At 53.8% G+C, this 24,638-nt stretch overlaps 1 protein-coding gene and 1 pseudogene across 1 annotated transcript; both read left to right on the top strand.

The window, feature by feature from the left end:
* The window catches only part of LOC136570612 (zinc finger protein 208-like), a 625,335-nt pseudogene extending 603,584 nt beyond the window's left edge, over positions 1–21,751 (top strand).
* Positions 48–11,729, top strand: LOC136570637 (serine/threonine-protein kinase PAK 3-like). Its single transcript, XM_066571082.1, has 11 exons — positions 48–128; positions 2,468–3,125; positions 3,317–3,380; positions 4,211–4,259; positions 5,297–5,406; positions 6,164–6,281; positions 6,675–6,774; positions 7,198–7,394; positions 8,298–8,435; positions 11,380–11,499; positions 11,559–11,729. The coding sequence occupies exons 1-11, from the start codon at positions 48–50 to the stop codon at positions 11,727–11,729; spliced, it is 1,806 nt and encodes a 601-aa protein (XP_066427179.1).
* Positions 21,752–24,638: the final 2,887 nt, after the last annotated feature.

The following is a 24,638-nucleotide window of genomic DNA, read 5'->3' as shown; positions in this document are numbered from 1 at the left end:
CTCTTTCCTCCTCACACCTCCCTGGGCTGGGTTTGCAGCCCCTCCTCATGAGGGATCTCTGGGCCTTTTCCTCCTCCTCCATCTGGCCACAGCTTGGGAATGACAGACCCTGGTTTGGGGAAACCAAGGTGGGAGCGCCTTGGAGTAGAGGCTCCTCCTGGCCAGGTCCATCTCGAGAAGTCAGCAGGAGTCTTGTGTCCATGAAAATCCCTACAATGTCAAGATTCAGTCCCAAAAAACTCTCCCAGCAGTTCCCTATTGCTGATCTCTCCACATTTGGGGTTCCAGAGGTTTCCTTTCCTTAGGATCATGGGGGTCCAATGGTTCCAGGGGTTCTCCATTCTCCGGCATCCTGCTCAGGGATGATCCAGGGCCTTTTGGGGGTCCATGGGGGCCCTTCTCCCCTGATGCTCTGCTCTGAGATCCCAGGGATCCCAGGGGTCCCTCCTCTCCAGGCTCCCCCACTTTCCATTCTACCGGGGTCCCCCAGCTCTGGGATTGCCCCTCTCTGCTCTCCCCACTCTGGGGGTCCCAGGGGTTCCCCTCCTCTGCTCTCCCTGCGGTCCCCAGGACCAATGTCCTCCCCTGCCCATACTGGGCAATGACCACGTGGGCCCCCAAAGATCCCCCCAAGGGGCTCAGCTTTGGGCTCCTGCAAGATCCAAACCTACACACACAGAGAAAAAAAAAAACCTCCCAGAGACACCAGATGATATTTGGGGTCAATTCCACAATCTACAAGTTCCAAATACCCCCCCAATAAAAAACCCTCTCAGGGACTCCTGGATAGATTTGGGACGAGCTCCCCCTCCCCACTGAGCTGCAAGACGAGGTGGGGGCGATGGTCCCGTGGCTGCGGCCACAGGGGGCACTGGAACCTCCTGTTCCTGCTGTTCCTGCTCCTGCTCCTCCTCTTCCTGCTCCCCCTTTTCCTCCCTCTCTCCTCCTCCTCCTCCTTCCTAATCCCACCTCGTCCCCAGTTCCTGCCTTCTGTGTATTTAGAGTGGAGAACCTTGCTTGTTTTTAGAACTAGAACAAAGATCCCAGATGGAACAAGGCTTGCTGCTTTTAGTCAGAACTATCAGTGACTAAAGGTCACGTTTCCTTTGCTTTGGTCCTGTCCTTGTTCTCCTCAGTGTTCAGGCTGGGCTATGGGGTGTCCTTGTTTGCTGCATTTTCCGAGTTCCTCTTGCATCCTTTGGGCCATGGGCTGTGCCCTGGGAGGGTTCTTTGTGCTCCTTTGTGACACAGGAGAACCTTCCAGGCGGTTTCTGCGTGAGCTGCTGCTGGGATGTCACAGGAACAGCGCCACGTCCCCGTGGTGTTCCCGTTGCTGTGGGACACGGAGGCCTCAGTGCCCAGAGTGGCTCTGGGCTCGCTGCCGGAGGATCCTCCTGCCCGAGGCATTCTCAGCAGCCAGCCCAGCCCTGTCCTTCTGTGCTTGCAGGGCTACAGGCTGCAGGCGTGTGCAGCGCAGCCAAAATGATCCAGCACGTGGCTGCTGCAGTTTGCACTCTGTACTCTGTGGCTTATTCGGGGTATTTTTTAACCCACTTGGCACGTAAGTTGAGGTTTTCCCTCGGTGCAGCATCTGTGGCTTTGGGCTTGCTGTGTGCTTTCTGTTCTTCCTCTGGAGCTGAGTTGACTTTGGAACCAAATGGCCATGAAGACACCATTGCTTTGGGAGAGCTCCTGCCAGCAGCTGCAGCTGAAAAAGGGGGTGTCTGCAGCCAGTGGGGCGTGCACAGCATCTGCAATGAGCCCTGGGGGGTTCTGTTCCCTCAAGCAGGGAGTCTGTGCCAGCAGAGCCTGGAACTGCCTCCCTTTGCTGCTCCAGCCAAGAACTGACCCAGCCCAGTGTTTTGTGCTTGTTCTCTTGCTTGCTGTGGGAAGGGACTGTGGCTCCTGGAGGGATGCAGTGAAAGCAAAATGCTCTCTCGGGGTTGCCTTGCTCCGTGGCATTTCCCAGCACTGGCAGTTTTTCTCCTAAGAGCATCTGGTTCATGTTCCCTCTCCCATTGCAGGGCACCTCCTGTCTGGATTCCGAGCAGCTCCTCCTTCGGTGAGTGGGAAAGGAACCTTTGGTGTTTGGAATTGTGCAGCAAGTTGTGAGCTCGGCGTGTGGCAGTCGAGGGCCAGCCTGGGAGGCTGAAGGAAAGTTCCTGTCAGTGTCTTTGCGGCAGCAGCAGCACCAGCAGCAAAGGAATTCCCATCAGTTTTCTCCTTTTCTGCTGAAGAGCTTTTGAAGAGCTGCAGGTCTGGTTTTGCAGGCAGAGGATTGCTTGCTGGCTTTAGCCATGGTGGAATATGGAATTCCCAACAATAAGTGGCAATGTCGACTTTAGCCCATTGTTGGAACAGCTCCAAACCCCATTTCTGCTTAGTGCAGCTGGATGTGCAGCTGAGGATAAATAAGGTGATAACTGAGAGAGAACTTCCCGTCCCTCACGCTGCCGTCTGTCCACAGGGCACAAAAGCAGCACCAGCACCTCCTGGGGCTCCCTCTGCTTCTGAAGAGGAGGTCAACAAGGAGGAAGACAGCAGTGAGCTTCCCGCTGCTCTGGGGGACGATGGTGAACTTCCCTCAGTGCCGGGAGATGACAGTGAACTTCCCGCTGCCCTGGGAGACGAGGGCGAACATCCCGCGGGGTGGGAATGCAACGGCGAGGCTCCCGCGGGGTGGGACAAGGACAGGGGACATCTCCCGGCCTGGGACGAGGACGGTGGATGTCCCCTGGTGTGGGATCAGAGTGGCCAAGCTCCCACGGAGTGGGATGAGGACAATGGACATCTCCCAGTGTGGGATGAGGATGGAGGATATCCTGTGGCTTGGGAAGAGGAGAGTGAACATCTCCCAGCATGGGAAGTGGACAGCAAACATCCCCTGGCTTGGAAAGAGGATGGCGAACCTGCAGCGTTTTGGGAAGAGGATGGAGAAGCTGCAGCATTTTGGGAAGAGGATGGAGAAGCTCCCTCTGCTTGGGAAGAGGACAATGAACCTCCCTCCGCTGTGGGATCCTGGGCTGAACATTCTGACAGCAGCACAGCCGGGCAGCCAGAGGGGAGAGGGGAGTGGTGCCTGATGCAGCTGAGTACGTCTGCTCTGTTCCTGGGTGCCCGAGCAGGTGCTGTGTGTGTGTCTGGGCATCAGCTGCACCCAGTGTTGCTCTGCAGCTGAATGTCACCGAGCCATTGATTGTCCTTCCCCAGCTGACACCAAGGGGCTCACGGCCCCAGGGAGTGGGGCTGGTTGTGGCTCTGCTGCAAGGCAGGGTCTCACTCTGGGAGGGAGCGTCTTCCACGTGGTTTCTTTCAGGGAGCACCGTGAGCGAGGCGGAGCCTGCCGAGAAATACCTGGAAGTGGAGCAGATTGGCCAAGGGTAAGTGCACGGCAGCTGCTGCTGCACAAGCAGGGCCGGGTGTTGTGCTGGTGCAGGATCAAGTGAGAAGTCAGGAGAGCTCCAAACACCTTCAGACACTGGGCTACCATCCTGCTGTCTCTCAGTCCTGATCAGAATTGATAATTGTGGTCAGAAGGCGCCGTCAAAGGCCCCTGAGGCTGGCAGTGTCCTGCCTGCAGCAAGGAGCAGGACCTGGAAGATCTTCTGTCCCTGGAACTGGATTGCCTAAAAGAGCAACTCACCATGTGGTGACTGTCAGAAAACAGTTCTCAAGAAGATTTCTTTCAAATATTTTCCTTCAAAAAATATCCACTGGTCAGGATTATCAATTTAATAGTTTAGAAACAGAAACCAGAGATGAACTAATAAGTGCTCTATTCTAGCACAGGTAGCAGACCCCATCCATTCAGTAACAGACACAGAGCTGATGCACTTGGGGGGAAAAAGCATCACCTGCCTGATGGCAGGGCCCTTGTGGAACCTGCAGGTCTTAGGCAGGAAATGGAAAAGGATGAAATGCATTCTTTTCCAGGTCTTTAGAAACCCATTTCTCACCTCAGGTTTTGAACTAAAGCAATTCAGGGTGGACATTGGGATTTTCTCCAGCCCAATTCCTTTGTGTTGGGTCTCAGTTTTCTCCTGCACACCTTGCATGGCAGAGGGCTGGTGGCTGCTGTGCTGTTGTTGGAAGGGTCGATGCACCCAGGTGTTTGTGAACGCTGCAGGCAGCAGAGATCTCCTGTCTGGGCTGGCTTTCCCTGCCAGGGCCTAAAGCGCTGCTTCTTTCTTCTCTGCTGTTTTGTCTCCAGGGCTTTCGGAGCCGTTTATAAAGGACTCGACAGGGCCACTGGAGGAGAGGTCAGTGCCAACACGCCCAGCACGCCTGGCAGCTCTCCAGGGCTTTCCCCTCTGCTGGGAGCTGTGGCTGCAGCTTTGGGGGCCAGCAGAGCTTTCCTGCCCAGGCTGCTCCTCTGAAGGCAGAGCAGTGTCAGCCTGCAGAGCACAGCTGGGACAGACTTGGTCCTTCTGAAGCGCCAAAGGAATGCAAGGAGGGCAGCGGTGTCTGTCAGAGCAGGACACGCTGGCTTGGCCTTCATATCTAAAAGTGTGAATGCATCAGCTGCTGGAGACTGAGGCCCAATTTATCTTCATCCCAGCCTCAGATAGGAACATTATCTAGCTATTCTTAGCTAAACTATAACACTATTATGTCCATCCTGCCTTTCATTTTCAAAGGCTACCTCAAGGCCTAATTAGGGAGAGATCCTGCTTGGGCTCAATTTGGGGTTTTAGTCCTACTTCAGCTGTTCACAGAGAGAGGGAGAGAAATGAGGAGATGGATATCCAGAGCAAAGCTCTCTCCTAAACCCTGAAGTTGTGTTTGGGTCTGGTGTCAGTGACAGCCTGTGACAGGGATCACCTGAGCAATGGGTGTGCGTGTCTGCTTTGTTCTGCAATCCCAAACAGAGCAGCTGGATCTGAAATCATGTCCAAATCCCATAGAATTGCTGAGGGGTTCCTGGCTGTTTTGCTCTGTTTTCACAGAACCAGAATTAACTCCTGCTTGCAAAATGGGTTTGAATAATAATAGTAGGAGTGTTGAGGCCATTTGAGAAGACTGTAGGTGCAGAGAATGTTGTTAGAGCTTTGAGGCTGACAGCTGAGGGACCATTTCTGCAGAGCTTGCAAGGCCAAATGTCCCTGGCCATGTGTCCTGTAAGCAGCCCCCAGCTGGCAGAGCAATGGGCTGTGGGAATGGCCCTTGCTGAGCTCTGTGTCCCATCCCAAGGCAGTTTGGCACAGCCCGGCTCCATTGCTCCACAAAGACTCGCTCCGTGTTTGCTGTGGCCTCCTGCCACAGACTCCTCCAGTTAAAGGCTGCAATGTCCCTTCAGGTGGCCATCAAGAAAATGAGTCTCAGAGGGCAGAACAGGGAACGAGCTGTGAATGAGATCCTGCTCCTAAAGGACAAGAAGAACCCCAACATTGTCAACTCTTTGGACAGGTGAGTGCTTCAGCTCTGATCCCGTGCCCGGGCCCTGCGTTGACCTTTCCTGGCATCCGGAGTCTGTAGCCTGGTTTGAAAATGCCTGACCCAGCCACATCTTCCCAAACCAACAGCCTGGCAGTTCACTCCCTCCATGTGCTTTTGTTGCTTTGCTTTGGTTTTTCCTTCAAGTTGACCCCGTTTGCTGTGTCTCCCAGCAAGTGCTGATAAAGCACAGCAGAAATTATTTCCCTTGGCTTCTTCTTCCCAGCCCTTTTCCATTGCTACAGATGCCAGGAAGACCAAGTTCTTGTTTCCAGAAATGCCTCATTTGCCCATTTTTCACTGGCCTTGCCTGTTTCTGAAGGGATTTTCTGAAAGGTTTTCTGACTGCTTTTGTCCCAAGTGCTGCACGGCCTCCTCCCCTGGATAACCCTGGCAGTTGTGTTGCCTTGTTCTGGAGGGAATGGTGGAACTGATGAGTTCAGAAGCTGAACCAGCTGGGGCCAAGGCTTGTGGTTCCACATTGATCTGGGCTGTTGCTAAACTGCATTTTTCACCTGCTTGCCATCTAAGGCCTCTCCTTTCTCACAGGTGTCTCCTTCCCCTTTAGACTGTGCAGATTCCAAGGGCTGTGCAGCCTGGCAGGAATGTCTCTCCATCTGATTCTGTCCTCACTGACAAGTGACCTGGAAACAAAACTCCACTCCAGGCTTTTCCATGGGGGAATTGAGCTCTGCACTTTCATCTCCATGCCATTGCTTTCCTCTTCCAGCTTCCTTGTGGATGGAGATCTCTGGCTGGTGATGGAATACATGGATGGAGGAACTTTGCGGGACGTTGTCAGACAGATACGCATGGCTGAAGGAGAGATGGCAGCTGTCAGTCGGGAGGTGAGGGATCCTGCTTGTCACTCCCATGGCTGGGACACGATGGTCCTTCCAAACAGGGCGTGAGAACAGGAGTGGCTCCATGTTCAGGGCTTTGTTTCTGAGTTGTTTTTATGAGCTGGAGAAGAAAGAGCCTCTGCAGGGAATGGCCTGCCAGCATCACTGCACTTCTACTCTGTTCTTGTTCTCTCTCCTGCTGTTGTGGTACTCTCTGTCTGCTTTGGATTTGATTTGCTGTTCTCAGCTTTGCCTTGAACCATTTGCCTGGAGCTTGTGTGCACTGCACTCCTGGCCTGTCACAGCAAAGCTGCTGCTGGCAGAATTCTGAGCTGTCCTTTCTGGTGTGATATATTCCAGCCATTGGTTTTTGCCCTCATGTTTCTTGTTCTCTCTCAGTGTCTGCAGGGCCTGGATTTCCTCCATTCCAACCAGGTGATCCACAGGGATCTGAAGAGCTCCAACATCCTCCTGGGCATGGACGGCTCTGTCAGGCTGGGTGGGTGTTCCTGGCCAGGCACGGCGCTCCCGGGCTGCGGGGCTGGGGCTGCTTCCCAGGGAGGGCCAGAGCCCCACAAGGGCTGCTGGGGGCACTGCCCGGCCCCTGCTGCCAGCTGAGAGTGGCTGCCCCTGCAGAGAGCTCAGGAGAGGAGCAGGGGGCCAGCAGTGCCTTTGCTCTGGCCATGGCCCTTCCAGAGGGGCAGCAGTGGGAATCTAAAGCTCCAAGGGAATCAGTAAAAGCCACTGCAGGAAAGCTGAGGGTTTCTTGAAGGGTCCAGTTCCATCTTTCCTTTCCTTGGCTACAGCCCTAAGGACTTTTCCAGCTGACTTCACTACTGCACTCTCAGATTGAGCGTGGGGAATCTTTGTGCTTGGTTTCCTCATTGCAGCTGCCTTTGACAGGGTTTGTTTCTGTCCTCAGCTGATTTTGGCCTCTGCGCTCAGCTCAGCCCTGAGCAGGACCAGCGCAGCTCCATGGTGGGCACTGCTCACTGGATGGCCCCAGAAGTTGTGACCAGATCTCCTTATGGCCCCAAGGTGGACATCTGGTCCTTCGGCATTGTGACCATCGAGATGGTGGAAGGAGAACCTCCTTACTTCAGGGAAACGGCGGCCATGGTAAGAGGCAAATTCTCCAGGGGCTGCAGAGGCTGCGAGCACAGGGGGACCCTGCACTGGGAGCAGCAGCTGGAGGTTTCTGCACATGGGAAGGGAATTCCCAGAGGACTTGTGCCTCCACACAGACAAATTTTCTGCAGTCTCCAGCAACAATTTGCTTTGGGCTTTATGTTGTTGCAGCTCTTCTGGCTGTGAGGATGACCTGGAAATATGAAGCAAGTGCATCAGCTCTAATGTTATCTTGCAAGAAAACTCCACACCATCCCCAAATCCCAGCCCCAAACCCAACAAGATTTCTGCAGGAGTTTCTAAAAGACATTTTGCAAGATGATCTCCCCTGATTCTTCTCACTGGGAAACTTGTCTAAAACCTGAAGATGATGCTTTAACATCCTCATAGTCTAATGTATTTCTTTCCTAGTCCAAGCTACTTTTTCCATGTCACCAAGCCTGAGCTTTCAGCATCACAAACCTCCTGTTTCTTGCCTGGCAGTTTCTGGGATGGGGCATCAGGAATGCATTTACTTGTCAGTGGCACTGCAGAGATGCGCTTGATGGAAGAATCCTCTGAAATAACACAAGCAGACCACACTGAATCTGGAAAATGGCCTGTAAAGCTGGTGTCCATATTTGGAGAAGCAAAATGGGCTATTTCTGATGGAGGTTCCTAATAACAAAGCCAGCCAATGAAACTGGCTCTCAAGGCGAGATCATTTGGATGTTGCAGTGGCTGTGGCAGCTGCAGGGTTTGGGTTTTTTGCTTGGCATAGCAAAATGAGCTCTGAGCAGCATCTCTGGCAGGGAGGAAAGTGCCCCTGGCGCTGGGGCTGAGGCCCCGGGGTGGATGTGAGCCCGTGTGGGTGTGAAGGGAGCTGGCAGAGCGCTGAGTTTGCTTTCCCTGCAGGCTCGCGCTCTGGTCCGGCAGAACGGGACCCCGCAGCTGCAGGAGCCCCGGCGCCTGTCGGCTCTGCTGCGGGACTTCCTCGAGTGCAGCCTGGAGCCGGACGAGGAGCGGCGCTGGGCTGCCCAGGAGCTGCTGCAGGTGAGAGCCAAGGGCTGCAGGGGAAGCAGCAGCGCCAGGGAGGGGTTTTCTTGTGGGGCCCCCTCCGATAGTCTCCAGTCTCGCTGCGTTCCACGCGCAGAGCGAGCAGAATCCTCGCCTGCTGTGGCCTGGCAGGCTCCTTTCGAGCTCATCTGGACCTGGTGCCCCACAGCGAGCAGGGACATCTTCAAGCAGCTCAGGGGGCTCAGAGCCCTGCCTGACCTGAGCTTGGATGTTTCCAGGGAGGAGGCACCTCCCACATCTCTGGGCACCTTCTGTCAGTGTTTCCCCACTCTCCCGGTTAAAAAATTCTTCCTTAGATCTAATCTGAGCCTGCTTCCCTCTCCTGAGTTTCAAACCATTTCCCTTTGTCCTGTTGCAACAGGAACTTGACTCTGGAAAGTAACAGTTAATTTCTTTCCTTTTTATCCTTTGGACAGCATCCATTTTTATCATCAGCCAAGCCTCTCTGCAGCCTGACCCCTCTGATCACTGCAGCAAAGCAACTGAGGGAGCAGCAGAGCAGAGGAAGCACTTGAGGACAGCTTCTTGTTCCAGTAGTTAGGACAACTAGTTAGTTATGGTAGTTAGCATTGCTAGTTAGTCATGGTAGTTAGCACTGGCAGTTAGTTAGGGTAGTTAGCATTGCTAGTTAGTTATGGTAGTTAGAGCAGCCTGTTTGTTATGAAAGTTTTATGAATAAAAACTCTCTTAAACCTCAACTCCCTTGACGTGTCCCTTCCCTCTCCCGCCGTGACTCAGCTGCCCGGAGCAATGTGAGGGGAGAGCGGGCCCAGCCTGGCCCAGAGCTGAGCCCCAGCAGAGCCCTGGCAGAGCCCAGAGCAGCCTCGGCACCTGCAGAGTCAGCCTGGAAGGAGGCGCTTGGAGCCTTCTCGGCTGCACCCGGCTCTTGGTTACAAACTGTGTGTGCTGGAAAATGCCACCGGCTCTGCAGGAGGGCAGAAGGGGCCCGGGGAAGGCCCAGGTGCTCCATGCAAGGGAAAAACCTGCCCTGGGTTTGTTATAAATAACTAGGTAGTGTTGGCTTTTGGTATTATGTATTGACTTCTGCAAAATATTCTTAATCACAACGAGTTTGATATAGTACAGTTTGTAATCACTTTTCACTGCTTTTGCTATAGTACAATTTGTCAACTTTTTGTGGCCAATGCCCTGGCCCCTGTGTAGCTCATATCCTCAGAACATCATTTATGGATGATATTTTAGTTTGTGGACAGTGTGAAAAATATACATTATAGTTTTGGCTTTTGCAAAATATTGAAGTGCATGCCAGATGTTGTGCATTATAATGTTAACTTTTGCAGAAGTAGCTGTAATTGTGAAATAAGAACTAATGCTTTTATTTTTGTAACTAACTGACAATACTGAGAATGACTCAGAGATATTTGTGAAATAGCTAATGTTGGTTTAAAGTACTTGTGGAAGTAGCTAAAAGCGTCTGCATGGTCAGATAACATCTAAGGAAGGGATGTGATGAGGACCCCTGCCACTGACCCTTCCACTGTCAATAACTGTCACCTGCTGAAACCACAGACCAGGGGCCCTTGTGAGGCAGTGACACACAACCCTCAAAACAGCAATCCACGATTCCTGCACGTGCTCTAAAAAGGCGAGTTGGGGGTCAAACCAACCTAAAGAATTCCTGGAACATGTAAATGTGTTCAAGGAAATGTTTGAATATGTATAATCATTATGAATATGTATTTGAACAATACAATGGAAAAAGTAGACAAGAAGAGTTGCTGTGGTTAACCGGTGTGCCTCTGGCCATTGCCAACACCCAGCAGTGTTACTGATTTGTCCCTTATTATTCCTTATTAAACTTTCAAAAATTCTAAAGAGTGAGGCTCATTTCTCACAAAACCCAAGGTGCTCACCCCTTGTTGCTCTCCTAAGCTAGATTTGTCAATCCTAAATTTTGTCTGGGCGGTGGAGGAGGAGGCTGCAAGGAAAAGAAAGATGTACTGGTGTGGAGGCCCAGGACTCTACCATCAGAGTCTCAATTCCACAGCTATGGAGGACTGGTCCCCAAAGAGAAGAATAGATTTCAAGGTTATGGTGAGAAGCTTGCTTCTCCCAGAGATCTTTGCAGGCACATGCGGATTTATGGAAAGTTCTGTTACCCCATTGGCCCGTTGGCCTAATTACCCAAATTCACCCCCTATTACCCATCTCTGGTTAGTCCCTAGAATGTTCTCCATCTCTGTCCCTCCATTGGCCCCAGTTTACTGCATTCCTCTGCCCCTGTTTCCCTATTAGCTGTCCTGACCCTTAACCCCTCCTTTGCCCCATTTTCCCCCATATCCATTGGACCCTGACCCTCAGCTCCACCCTCACTACCCCATATAAAAACCCCCTGTGCCCTCAGCTGGCACCCTGTCTTTGTGCCTGGACCCTGTTCAGCTCTGTCCCCTGTTCCTGTACCAATAAACCCAGTTTGCTGCAGATCATACCCAGACCCATCCTGCCGACTTTGTCAGCTTTATAAAGCAGCCGTGAGCTCCGGGCTCCTGAGTGCCGGACACTCCAAGGGCCTCGGCAGCGCCAGGACGCTCCAGAGTGGGACAGCCAGGCAGGGCAGGAGGAATCACTGCCCCTTTCCCCTCCTTGCTGCTCCATCTCCCAGCCCAGCATCGCTGCAGGACAGCCTCACTGCCAACGCCATCCTGCCAGGGATGGACTGGGGGGATCTCCTTCCCCTTCCCTCTGCCATGGAGGCAAATCCCATCTTCTCCTTGTCCACCCTCCTTCTCATTCTGTCCTACATCCATCCACGTTCCTTTTCCATCTCCTTCCTCCCTTGTTCCTTCTTCCTTCCTCTCCTCCTGCCTTTTCCCTTCTCCCTGTCTCTTCCTCTCCTTGTCTTCCTCCCCCAGGCACTGAGCTGCGGACAGAGACCAGGGAGAACAAATCCCTGCCACAGAACCTCGTGGAAGAGGCCATTTGGAACAGCTCCATGGCACAGGAATCCAATGGGGAGGAAAAGCCCCAGAGATCCCACACGAGGAGGGGCTGCAAACCCAGCCTGGGGAGCTGTGAGGAGGTAAAACCCTCCCTGTGCTGGGAAGGGTGTGGGGAATGTGAGAAGAGCTTCAGGCAGAGCTCAGCCTATTCCTGGCGCCTCCAAAAACGGCGGTGCCAGATGCAGAGATCCCCCTGCAGATCCATGGGGCTGCAGAGATCCCCCTGCAGATCCATGGGGATGCAGAGATCCCCCTGCAGCCCCCGGAGCAGCCACGCTGGAGCACGGGGATGCCTGAGAGGAGGCTGTGACCCCGTGGCCAGAGGGGCCCCGCTGGAGCAGCCTGTCCTGGCAGGACTGACCCCGGGGCACAGTGACCCACGCTGCAGCACTTGGAGGGGGGCTGTGCCCCGTGGGATGGACTCAGCTTGGAGAAGTTCCTGGAAAAGTCTCCGGTGGGAGAGAGCCCAGGGTGCAGCAGGGGAACGACTCCTGTCCCTGAGCAGAGGGAGAAGCCCCGGGGCATGAAGTGAGCACGGCCCCATTCCCTGTCTCCGGCACTGCCGGGGTAGGAGGTGCAGCTGGAAGGAGGGAGGCGTGGGGGAAGGCTGGATTAAAGGCTCTTCACTTACTCCTCATTATCCTGCTCTGAATTTTTGGAGTTCTCTGTCAGAAATCTCTCCCCTCCCCCAAACATCCACAGGGGTTTGGGGCGGTTTTCCCTATTTGAGGGAAATCAAAGCGATGCACTGATGCTCCTAATCAGGGGTATGAGAAGTGAGGCTCCCGGCTTCCCGCTGAGCCGGAGCCACCGGAGCCGCAGTGCCGGGAAAGCCGTGGCGGGAGGTGCGGAGAAGTTTGTTTGTGTTTTCAGCTCAATCCCCTCGGCCCCGGGCCCGTTCCAGGGCTGTTCCTCATCTCCGGTTCTGCCCTCACGCAGCCCGGGGGGCCCTGAGAGCGCGGGGCGAGGCTGTGCCGTGTGCAGAGCCCGCCCCTGGCTGCGATTGGGCGACGGTGCCGTCAGTCGTGGTTCTGGCGCGCTGATTGGTGGGAGCGGGGCGGGGCAGGGCCCCGGTGGCGGCCTGAGGGCGGCCGTGGCTCGGCAGTGGCGCCACTGGCGGAGCGTCTGTGCGGGCCCGGGAGCGGCGGCAGCGGCCGGAGCGCGGTGAGGCGGCGGCGGAGCTGGGAGGCGGCCGCAGCGCAGGTGGGGGGCGCGCTGGGTTGTGCGGGGGCTCGGGGCTCGCTGCGGGCCTCGGGGGCGGCAGGGGGCTCAGGCGGGTTCGTTGTGCCGTGTCCGGCGCGTGTTGCCGCTGGCGTGAGGGCGCTGCGGGAGCGGCTGCCCGCGGTCTCCTTGCGGCCGCTGCCTCGGCAGGAGCCGCTGCCGGAGCAGCGCTGGCTCGGCCCGGTTCCTGTGGCTGGGACAGAGGCGGCTGCCCCGTGCCCGGGGCTGTGCGGGGAAATTGACGTGGCCGGAGGTTTCTGTGCCCCGAGGAGACAGAGGAGTCCTGTACAAGTGACTTTATTGCTGAGCAGAGGGAGAGGCCGTGGCGCATTTGCCGTGCGCTCTCTGCCATTGTTGTAGTTTGCAGCCTCCTTTTTATCCTCATTTTCCTGGCCGATTCTCTCTCTCCCTTTGCCCACTGGCTGAGGTATTTGGACGGTTCAGACTTCCCGATCCGCCAACTGCATGTCCTCGTTAATGTGCATTCCCACTTTTGTAGAACAGCCGATATTCCTGGCTCTGTTAAGTCTTTGTTCTTTTTCTCAAAGTTCATGAATTTAGAGGAATTTTGAGCAGCAGTCCGTGTCAGTTTGTTCTATTTTCTGAAACTGATGGTTTTTCCCGTTACTTCCTTCTCTACAAGTCCCTGGCCCTATCTCCACGCAGATTGACTCATTGACTCTGGTTTTTTCTTACTGAGTCTTCTTTGGTTTTGGAATTATTCTGAGTGCCCTCATTCCCTGTCCTTCTCTAGGCATTCCTGGATCAGGAGGCCTGGCTGCCACCTGCATCCCCTCGCTCACCTGCTGAATGTGCTGCATCCACAACATTCTCCATTTGCTGTTTCCTTTTGCAGCTGTACCAATTTCTGTTGCAGAGTCAGATATGCTCACCATGGGCTCTGCCTTTAGCTGTGCAAATTCCATCTGTGCAAGCGGGCAGAGGGAATCAGCCCAATTCCTGCCCCGGGTAGGAAGACCCAGGTACATTGTCCAGGCTTTGCCCCAGCAGGGTTAATTTGCATTTCTAAAGCTCCTCTCCGGGCTACCTGGAATGAAGCTTCTCTTCCAGAGCAGCCATGCAGCCCACCCCACCCCCCCAGAATCTGCTTTTTAGTTGTTGTTGGTTTTGGTGGGTTTTGTTTGTTTTTTATTTTTTTGTTTGGTTGTTTTTTTGTTTTGTTATGGTTTTAGGTGGGGGGAGGGTTTTTTGTTTGTTTTTAAACAATATTTAAACAAACTATTAACTGTTTCTGAGTTAAATGGTCACCTTTAAAGCAGTTCTAGGTGAACGTTGAAAAACCCATTGCAAAACTTGATTCTCACACTTCTGTCCCAAACCTACCTAACCATATAAAGTAGGATTATTTTGAAAAACAATTCTCATGTTGTATTCTTGTCACTGAAACTGCGGGGAAAACAAAAACCCTCCAACAATATCTTTAGTGTTAGAGAGTCAAGGCATTACTTGGTTTTGGCAAAGATATGCAGCACACATCATTCCATCCACACATAGCCCGAGTGTGCAGAGAAGATCATTCCATGACACGTGAGATTTATTAGTTTTTTCCTAAACTTTCTACAGTCTGAACCAATCTAAATCCATTGGTTTAATGTTCATTGCTTCCAAGTGGTGTAGTTTTTAGTATTTGGTTTCCTATTAGATCCAGATTCCTTCCCCTCTGGAGTTAATTAGCTCCACACTCCTGGATTTCCTTCTCAGCCTTTTCCAGACCAGGTGTCTCCAGCTGTGCCGGGGGCAGTGTCTGGGGTAGCTGTTGGTTGCTGTTTGCTGCTGGGCGTTGATGTTTTGTTGCTGGTCGTTATCTCTGTGGGTGTCTTTTGGGCTATTCCCAGTCTGTGGAGATGTTGAACTCATCTCTGTTGAATGGTGTAACAGCCCTTAAATAAAACCTTTAAAATTCCTTTCCCCAAGGCAGAGACAAACGAGCCTGAGAGAAAGAAGATTTAAAAGAACCAAAATGGGTACATTTTGCAGCAATGCAATCCCAGTCAGCCCAGAGTGTGGGTGTGAGTGAGCCCCAGAGTGGAATTGTGCCGTGGTGCTCCCCAGCAGCTGTGGCAGTGCAGGCCCAGCCAGCGCTGAAGCTGCAGCAGTGGCAGCAAGGCTTGGCCGCAGTGGCTGGAGGTGCCAGAGGAGGGTGGCCAGGATTTCCGAGGGTTTGAGCAGAGGATCTGTGGGCAGGCCCAGGGGCTTGGCCCGCTGTGGAGCCCTGGCTGCTGCTGCGTTGCCTTCAGGGCAGGCTCAGTGGGGGCTCCCATGGTCCTGCTGCAGGCGGGAAGTGCAAATCTCCGGGGCTTCAGAGCCCCTGAGGCCAGGCTGAGGGGTCCCCCCGTGTTCAGCTGTGCTGGCGGCTGTTTCTGGCCTCAGGGACACTTGGCATGGGCCCCTTGGCCACCAGTGGTGCTGCTTTGCACTCCTTAGGCAGGAGCCGATGTCCTGGCTGGGTGTTGGCAACAGCAAAGTCCCAGGGCAGGCTCTGTGCCAGCCCAGCTTCCTGTGGGAGAGATTTCACAAGAGACAGGATTCTGGCCACGGACTGCTTGAAACATATGTCCCTTATCTCCACCCTGCACTAGGTGGAGAATTACCAGGGTAAGGAATTCCAGACATCAATTCCAAGGGAGATAATTGAATATCTGCCCTGGGTCTGGTTCTTCTTCTTGCCATAGCCAATGGCAAAAGCTGTACCCACGGCATCTTGGTTTCTATCACCAGCTTCCAAAAGTGTTTCTTTATTTCTCCTGACCTGAGCTCTGGGGGTGCCAGGGGTTATGGAGGTCCCATTGTATTCCTAAAGCTGCCATAACCCCCTGAAGGATCTTTCGAGTAAAATTAGTTCTTCTTTCTGAGTCTATTGCTTCCACAATCCCTTCTCTATGAATTAATTATTTCAGAAATACCCTAATAAGTGATGCAGTGATTGCATCAGTCAGATTGAAGCAGTCAGAATTGCTTTTGCCCCCTGTTAGGTGCCATGGTGTCATCAGAAGATATTGAAGCCTTCCTGCCCAGGGCATTTCAGTGCCAGGCTCTTACAAGCACCCAGAGCTCGGCGGGTTGAGCTGAGCATGGGGCGGTGACCTGCGCTTTGTCTGATTCCCCTTCCTTAATAACAGCCTGTCTTGTAGCTCTTTTCCCTTCTGCTGCCCTCTCAGAGCCATCCACAAACACATTTTCTCCCTCCGTCCAGGGATTGTCTCATCAATCTCTCCCAGCCTGGGCCTGGAGCTCTGTCCCTTGAGTGCAGTCCTGGGTTTCCTCCCAGCCCCTCTCCAGGCTGTTCAAACAGGAGCTGGGTTAAACCCTTGCCCTGTCCTCAGTTCTGAATCCTCCTGTGCCACTGAACAAGTTTCATACTGTAATAACCGAGCCCTGCTCATCCATTTAGAGGCTCTTTTGGTTGTCAGAGCTTTAACTTGATGCCAGACTTGAACTCTAGGAGATCCTCCTGTTGTCATCAGTTTTCAGGCCTCAGTTCCCATGTGAGCTGTGTCTGCACAATTCTGCAGACATTGAGGCCACTCTGGCCACTGGGTTAAACATTTTAACACAAGAATTCTTCGGCATGGCCCTGTTTAACATCCACCTATAATTAAAATTCTTTCTCCCTGTCTAGGAGGGCCAGGGCAGGAGCCTCAGTTAATCTGCTTTTTAACACTTGAAAATTCTGTGATTCCTCCTTGTGTCCATCCATCCAGTTTCTTGACTGGAGTGTTGTAGGGAGAGATCCCTGGCTCCAAAGCCCTGCCTTTAAGAGAGAGTCAGTAATAAGCTGTAAGCCCTTCCTTCCCTCTCTTGGAATAGAGTATTGATTTTAAATCAATACAAGCAACCTCTTGTTGCTTCAAAGTAATTTGGTGAGGCTCCATATCTAATTTTCCCTCTTTCCCTGGACTGTCCACATTTGTGGGTTCACTTCAGCATAGGCCTTGCCAGACATTTGACACATAAGTACAACATCATAAGCCTCTGTATCACCTTTTACAATATAAAAATCCAGCCACCAAATTCCTTCCCAGTACATTGCAATCACAGGAGGAAGAAAAAGAAATTAATTTATTTCAAGCCTATCCCCTACATCTCCTAGTAGTGGTTGATGAAATCATACCTGCTCATCTTTCCCACTTATTCCCTTAATAATTAAACCATGCCTTTCCTATTTTGCCCATTAGGTCTAAGATTCAGAGTGGATTGAGAGGCCCCTGTGTCCATCAGGAGAGGCCTCCTCTCAATGCCAACCCACCCTGAATGTTCTCAAGGGCTCCAGTGTGGAGGGTCCCTGGTGTGATGGGAGCTGTGACAGCCCTGCCAATCCATGTCCATCAAGGGGTGGACTTGCTGGTCCTGAGGGTGCTGCTGTCTCTGCTTGCAGTGTCCTTGTGCCCTGCAGCTGGAGCCCTGATTCCTTGCCAGGGGCTGTTTGGGTGGGCTGTCCCCTGCCGAGGAGGGCAATGCCTCTGCCGGGTGCTTGTGGCCGAGCCCGTGCCCTGGGTGCTGGGGCCCCCTTGGGCCCTGGGGTTGATCCCTCAGGGGCTGTAGGAGCTCTGCCCTGGCCTTTGCCTTCAGCTTGGCCTTTTGCTGCTCCCTTCTTGCATTCACCTGCTGGGCCTTTGTGCCCAAGTGCTGCAGGGCCTTCTTCTGCCCCTCCTGCAGCCCCCCTCAGTGCCTGTGGGTGCTCATCCTCTGAGAGCTGCTGAGCTTTCTGCAAAATCATTCGTTTCTGTGGTGATCCCAACAAAAGAAAAGAAAAGAAAATCTCGATCCTTCCCTTATAATCCACATTTCCCAGGTGTTCCTTGCTCCTCGTCCCTGTGCTCAGGGTGCCCTCCCCAGCCCGTATCCCAGAGCCGCTCCCTGTCCTGCCGCAGTGTCCAAAGGCGCCCCCCGGCGGGCAGGGCCGGCAGCTCCACGGGGCCGGGCAGCGGCCGGGGCGTCCCGCAGCCTCCTGGGGGCCGGGGGCCACTGCCGGCCCTGCCCGGGGCTGGTGGGGTCAGGCAGCGCCCGGCGCTGAGCCCCGGCTGCCCCACAGCCCCGGCCCGGCCCCGCAGCTTCCCCCAGGCCCCCAGCCCGTGCTCCCGGTCCCGCACCTCTGCGCCCGGTGCTGCCGCTGCCCCCACAGAGAAACCCCCTGAAACCCTGACCTCCTTGTTTTCCTCTCCGGGAAACCGGGGATACAAATGATCAGCCGGCAAATGTTGAGGATAAGACTCTGCTGAAAAACATCCAAATTCTGAGTATTTTTCTCTTCCTCCCCTTTTCTTTTTCTCACCACATAGATTCCTCCTGCTGCTTCCTGCCTTAACCATATTCCTGCACACTCCCCTTCACCCAGTCTCTTCCCAGCACACCAACACCATCCATCCCCTGTTGTCCAAATCCCTTCTCCACTTCTCTTATTGCCCCCCTGGGTGTCCAAGTCCTTAATTGCCTCTGAGGGAGTGTGCAATCTACCTCAACCTTCTCCCAAGGGACCCTTCAGAGATATTTTGGGATCATCATCCCTTTGGCACAGGACCCCTTCCTGGCTTTCCCTTTTCTGTCTCCATGGGTGCCCTGCCATGCTCACTCCCCAAAGATCCCAGTGCACTCACTGATGAGATTTTCAGTGCTCTCTCCCTGCTGACTCTTCACAGCCCCCCCGATGTGTCACTCGTCTGTCTCCTGGTCACTCTCAGGTACCCAATCAGTCCTCGGTGCTGCCGCCCCCAAGGGGGCCGATCACCCAAACTGGGTGAGGCACCTTCAGCTGCACTCACTGCCCGCTGCCCCAGACGGTGGAAGGAATTCCGGACGAGTCCCAAGGTGTGTGGAAAATTTGACATCACCAGAGGATTCTGTCCACAAAGCAGACAGAGGAGTCCTGTAAAAGTAATTTCATTCCTAAAGAAAGGGAGAGGCCATGGGACATTTCCTACAGGGTCTTTCCGGTTGGTGGAGGACACAGCCTCCTGTTCATCCTAATTTTCCCAGCTGCATCTCCCTCTTCCTTTCCTCATTGGGTGGTGTACTTGAGAGGAAGAGACTTCCCAATCCACTTACTACATATCCCCTTGACATGCTCCCTACTTTTGTGTAGCAACCGATATTCATGGCTCTGTGAAGTCTTTGTTGTTTTTCTTCTCGAAGTTCATGAATGTGGCAGGACCTTGGCTGAGCAGCAGTCTGTGTCATCAGTTAACAACATTTTCTTAAACTGATGGCTTCTCCTGTCGCTTCCTTACGTACAAGTTCCTGGCTCTATCTCTCAGCAGATTCACAGCATCTGATTGTAAAGACACTTTCCTCTTCTTCCTTTCATGGGGATCCCGCGTTTGTGGGACATCCCCCCTGGAGCAGGGTGTCCCGCCTTGCTGCAGCCCCAGCCCTCAGGCAGCGCTCAGCCAATCAGAGCACGCGGCTCTGATGACTCAGCAGTTGCCAGGCAGACCCGCAGCTCTCAGCGTTCCCCACCTGCGCCCAGCGCCCCCCTCGGCCCCAGCGCCCCCCTCGAGGGGAATTTGGGGAGGTGGGAGTGGGGCAGCGCCAAGGCCGGGCCCCCCCGTGCTGTCCTGGCGGGAGCGGCTGCAGTGGGGACCGAGTGCGGGCGGGAGCGGCCGGGAGCCCAGCGCTGCCCCAGCCCGACCTGCCCCAGCTCCATCCCTGCCCCTGCCGTGGGATGCTGTGGGTTTGGGGGCAAGAGGGAGCCGGCAGCGGGTGCTGGGCCTGGGGCAGGAGGAGAAGGGAAGGAGAAGCAGGGTTGAGGAACAAAATGGTGAAACCCTGGACGTGGGAGGAAAAGGTGGGATTGTGCAGGAGAAGGAGGAATAGCAGGAGGAAGAAGAATGTGAGGAAGAGCAGGAACAGAGGAGGAGGAGGAGGAGCAGAAAGAGGCGGCACCACACGGTTCTACTCCTCCCTGTATCTGCAGCCTCCCCCCCAGCCCCAGGAGCTTTGTCCGTATGCAGCAGGTGACCAGGGGAGGGGGAATCCATGATTTTCACAGAGGCTGAATCTTGGGGTTTCTGAGCTTTACTGGGCAAATGTTGGTGCTTTTGTTTTTTGTGAGGGCTGAATCTCTGTATTTTGAAGGAGGTTTTTGCTGAATATTGACGTTGGGGAAGTTTTTGATCTGCATCTTGATGTTTAGAGGATTTTTGTGCTGAATCATGGTATTTTGGAGGTTCTTTCAGACACAAGATGCCCAATGACTTTCCCAGATGAACTTGGGCATGGAGGTTTTCCCAGTCCAAGCTGCTCTCCTCTTGATTTTTTCTGCAAACCAGGATTTTTAATTCTCAGGGTGTGGCCTGATGGAGGAGGAGGAAAAGCCCCGAATGTACCTCATGAAGAGGGGCTGCAAACCCTGCCCAGGGAGTTCTGGGGACGAAAGAGCCCCTGTGAGCCAGGAATGCATCCTGTGATCCAGCCAGAGCTTGGAGCTGGTGGAGAAGCCTCATGGCAGGGAGAAGCCACACAGGTGCTTGGAATGTGGGAAATGTTTCAGCTGGAGCTCCAGCCTGAGGCAGCACCAGGTGATCCACACTGGGGAGAGGCCCTTTGAGTGTGGGGAATGTGGGAGGAGTTTCAGCCACAACTCCATCATGATGCAACACCAGGTGATCCACACTGGGGAAAAGCCCTTTGAGTGTGGGGAGTGTGGGAAGAGCTTCAGCATCAAGTGCCAGCTGACGGAACACCAGAAGATCCACACTGGGGAAAAGCCCTTTGAGTGTGGGGAATGTGGGAAGAGCTTCAGCCAGAAGGGCCACCTGACGGAACACCAGAAGATCCACACTGGGGAAAAGCCCTTTGAGTGTGGGGAATGTGGGAGGAGCTTCAGAGGAAGCTCGGCCCTGATTCGGCACCAGGTCATCCACACGGGGGAACGGCCCTACACCTGCTTGGAATGTGGGAAGAGCTATGGGTGGAACTCTGACCTGAGAAAACACCAGCGCACCCACTCTGGGGAGAGGCCCTATGAGTGTCCTGAGTGTGGGAAGAGGTTTCACAGGAGCTCCGATCTCCTCAAACATGAGCGGATTCACACAGAGGAGAGGCCCTTCCGCTGCCCCGACTGTGGGAAGGGCTTTAAGGAAAACGCCAAACTCACCATCCACCGGCGCATCCACACTGGAGAGAGGCCCTACGAGTGTCCTGAGTGTGGGATGAGATTCTCACAGAGCTCTCACTTGACAGAACACCAACGGAGGCGCCACTAAGGGAAGCCCTGTGAGTGCCCCACGTGAGGGAAGAGCTTTGTGCGCTGCTCCAGCTCTGTCCCCCATGAGACGATCTACATTGGATGATCCTCAGTGAGTGTTGTTGGGCAGAGCCCTGGTGATCCATGGTCCTGGTGATCCGTGTTGGGAAGACACCTGGCTTGGAGGCTCCGCATCTTCCTGGTTCCCTGTGGGCAGCTAGATAAACCCAGCAGCAGGAGCATCCATTGGGACACAGACCTACAATGGGAATTCCTTGGGGAGGGCAGATTTGTTGACTTTCAACCCCATAAAATCTTTTGCATTCAATCCTATCTTCTGGTGACATCAGGGAGTACTGAATGGTGTTGAAGGTATGTTCAGGGTGGACTATATGATGTTTGTATCCCCAGTCTGTTCTGTTTATGCTGAATAATAAGTTTTGTACCTTTAAGACTTGTCCTGAGAGTGAAGAGGGAGAGAAGAAGTGTGGTATTTGTTTTCAGAAACTGCACTCACTCCTCCACATTCCTGCTCCTGCACTGTGTTGTCTGCGGATGGACAGACAGCAGGACAGAGCCCTCCTTTGCTTTTAGTTAGTTTTAGCTAACTGAGGTAAAGTAGTTCCCTACTGTGGATTGTTTTTCCCTTTTCTTTGAACCTGTTTAAACCTGCTGTGGCCTGAACACCAGAAGAGCACGGGCAGCTCACACCTGTGCCCCACCAGGCCGGGCCAGGGCCGCGGCATTTCCAGCACCAGAGGGACTGATAAGGGACTGAGTGAGCTGAGCTACAGCCCACAGAGGGACTTTGTGAGTTTGTCTCTCTTTTAGAGCAGCAAGAGGTTTTATTGTTTAATATTGTTTAGGTTTTATTGTGTAATAAACAGTTTTTTCCACTTTTCTTCAAAGAGGTATTTTATTTTTCCTGAACCAGTTGGGGGACACATGGACATGGAGGGGGACATAGCCATTCATGGGGATGTGGGTGGACACAGGCATGGATGGAGATGTGGGGAACAATGACAGGGATGGAAACATGGTGGGGAGACAGCCGTGGGTGAGGACATGGTGGGACATGGCCAGTGACATGTGGGGACATGGCCATGGCTGGTGCCATGGGGGGAACTTGCAGGGGATGTGGGGGATGCTGGGTTTGAGGGAGTTGAGGGTTCCTGGGAGGGATTTGGGGCTTGCTGAGGCCTTTGGGGACCCCAGGCCAAGTGGCTCTGGCTGTGCTGGGAGACCCTGGGGGAGGTTCTGGGGCAGCTGCTCAAGGACCCCCTGAACTGGAGCCCCAGCCGGGCATTGGGCTCCTGGAAGGGGATGAACATCTTTGTCCCCAGGAAGAAAATCCCAGCACCCCCAGGGTGTCAGGGGCAGCTGAGAGGCCACAACAGGAGGGGAAAGCCAGACAGAGCTGTCACACTCTTAAACTACACCCCAAAAGTCCCAAAACTGAGGGATTGCTCCCAGGAAAAAGCAGCCAGGAGATGCATGAATTGAGGGAAAGGGGGGATGTGACCCCCCAGACTGAGCAGGAGGGACCTGCATCCCCCAAAACCAAATAGGGATGAGAGGTGGAGCTGAAGGCACGATGGGAAAGGGGTGGGAGTGCAGGGAAAAAGAGGATTCAGAGTGGGAGAGGGATGGGATCCCCAGATTGAGTTGGGAGGGGTCCTTGGGTTGGGGGAACGATAGGAGAGGGGAGGGAAAGTTGGGGATGGGATAGAAAAAGGGTGGTTCCGTGGGGATCCCACTGTGTCCCCATGGCTTGATCCCTGGAGTGATTCCCTGGGGCTCTGGAGGGGAATGGATCTGCACTGGGTGGATTCCCAAGCCCCCTGCCCATCCCTGGGGGGCTCATGGGGGTTTCCCTGGTTCCCTCCACCCAAATGCTGCAGCCATGGGAGAGAGAAGGGTGTGAAAGGAGGATCTGGATTGGGCATGGAGGAGGAGCAATAGGAAGAGGAGGGAGAGAAGAAGCGGAGGATGGGAAAAGGAAGAGCAGGAAGAAGAATAGAAAGAGGAGGAGCCGCAGCAGAACCACGCTGTTTTCCCACTCGCCCGCTGAGTCTGCAGCTCCCCTGGCCCTGGCAGCATCTATCCCCCCAGATCTCACAGGTGAGTGGGGAGGGGGAACTCACCCCAAATCCATTGGAGGATCTCTGGGAGGGTTTGTTTCAGGGGAGGGGATGTTTGGATCTTGCAGGGCCCCAAGGGTGAGACACAGATGCCCCTTTGGAGAACTGTGGAAGGTTCCTGTGGCAAACTGTCTGTACTGGCTGGGGCAGTGGTACCAGCTGGGGGGGACATTGGTGTTGGGACTCTGATTGGCATCAGAGTGGGGAGAGCAACGAAGGCCAATCCTGGAGCTGGGGGATCCTGTCAGCCTGGAGGGGTGGGGGAGGCTGGAGATGAGCAGGGTCTGGGCCCATCCAACTGTGAACAGGGCAGTTGCTTTTTGAGCTGGACTTGGGAAGCAGGACCAAGGGCCTCACCTGTTGTTTTTCCCCCAAGCCAGGATTTGTCAATCCCAATCTTTGTCTGGATGGAGCTGGAGGAGGCTGCGAGGAAAAGGAAGATGGCCTGGGACACTGAGGCAGGCAAGGAGGAAGTCACTGCCCCTTTCCCCCTCTCCTCTGTTTCATGTCTCAGCCCAACATTTCCTCTGGCTGCAGGACAACCCCGCTACCAATGCCGTCCTGCCAAGGATGAACTGGGGGGATCTCCTTCCCCTTCCCTCTGGCACAGAGGCAAATCCCATCCTGTCCTTGTCCACAGCTCCTTCCCCTTCTCATTCTGTCCTTCTTCCTTCCTCATTCCTTCCTCTTCTTTTCTTTCCTTTCCTTCCCCAGGCACTGAGCTGCAGACGGAGACCAGGGAGAGCAAATCCCTGCTGCAGAGCCTCATGGAAAAGGCCGTTTTGAGCAGCTCCATGGCATGGGAATCCAATGGGGAGGATAAGCCCTGGAGATCCCACACAAGGAGGGGTTGCAAACCCAGCCCTGGCAGCTGTGAGGAGGAAAGATGCCCCCTGTGTCCAGAAGGCAGCCAGAGATTGATTCAGAACTCAGAGGTGGTAGAGACAACTCGTGGCTGGCAGAAACCCCACAAGTGCTTGGAATGTGGGAAGGGCTTCAGCCGGAGCTCTGGAGCTCAGATGTGATCTGGCTCCAGGTGATCCACATGGGGAAATGGCCCTACAAGTGTGGGGAGTGTGGGAAGGGCTTTGGGTGGAGCTCCAACCTCATCAATCACTGCAAGATCCACACTGGGGAGAGAACCTATGAGTGTCCCGAGTGTAGGAAGTGGTTTCTGAGCAGCTCCAATCTCATCATAATGAGTCAAGGGATCAGCTGGAAATGTATTTACGATAATTGAAAACTGTGGATGAGTCAAGGGGCCAGCTGGGAGTATAACTGAGACAGTAGAAGATTACATATTTTAGTTAAGATTTTAAAATTAGTTAAGAAGGTATGTTAGCTAAGCAAAAATCACATAGGTTAGTGAAAGAGTAACAAATATATTAGAAAGTAAAGCTCGGAGTGACAGGGATAGATGTAGCAATTGCGGAGGAGCAGAGACCATAGAAATATCTTGCCTTAAGAATAATCAGTTTGGAGAGGCTTGGACCATGACCAGCAGATCAAAAAGTCCTGCAAACTCGCCATGGGTGAAGAGTTTACCATGAGGAAGAGAGCTTTCTTCTTCACATACGCCCACAGCCTTATTTCAAAATCCCACAGACCCAATTAAGGCAGTGCAATTGCGCAGACATATTAGGTATTCAGCTGA

The sequence above is a fragment of the Molothrus aeneus genome, unplaced genomic scaffold, assembly GCF_037042795.1.
Source record: "Molothrus aeneus isolate 106 unplaced genomic scaffold, BPBGC_Maene_1.0 scaffold_35, whole genome shotgun sequence".
NCBI classification, from domain to species: domain Eukaryota; kingdom Metazoa; phylum Chordata; class Aves; order Passeriformes; family Icteridae; genus Molothrus; species Molothrus aeneus.
This window is presented reverse-complemented; position numbering and strand designations above follow the sequence as displayed.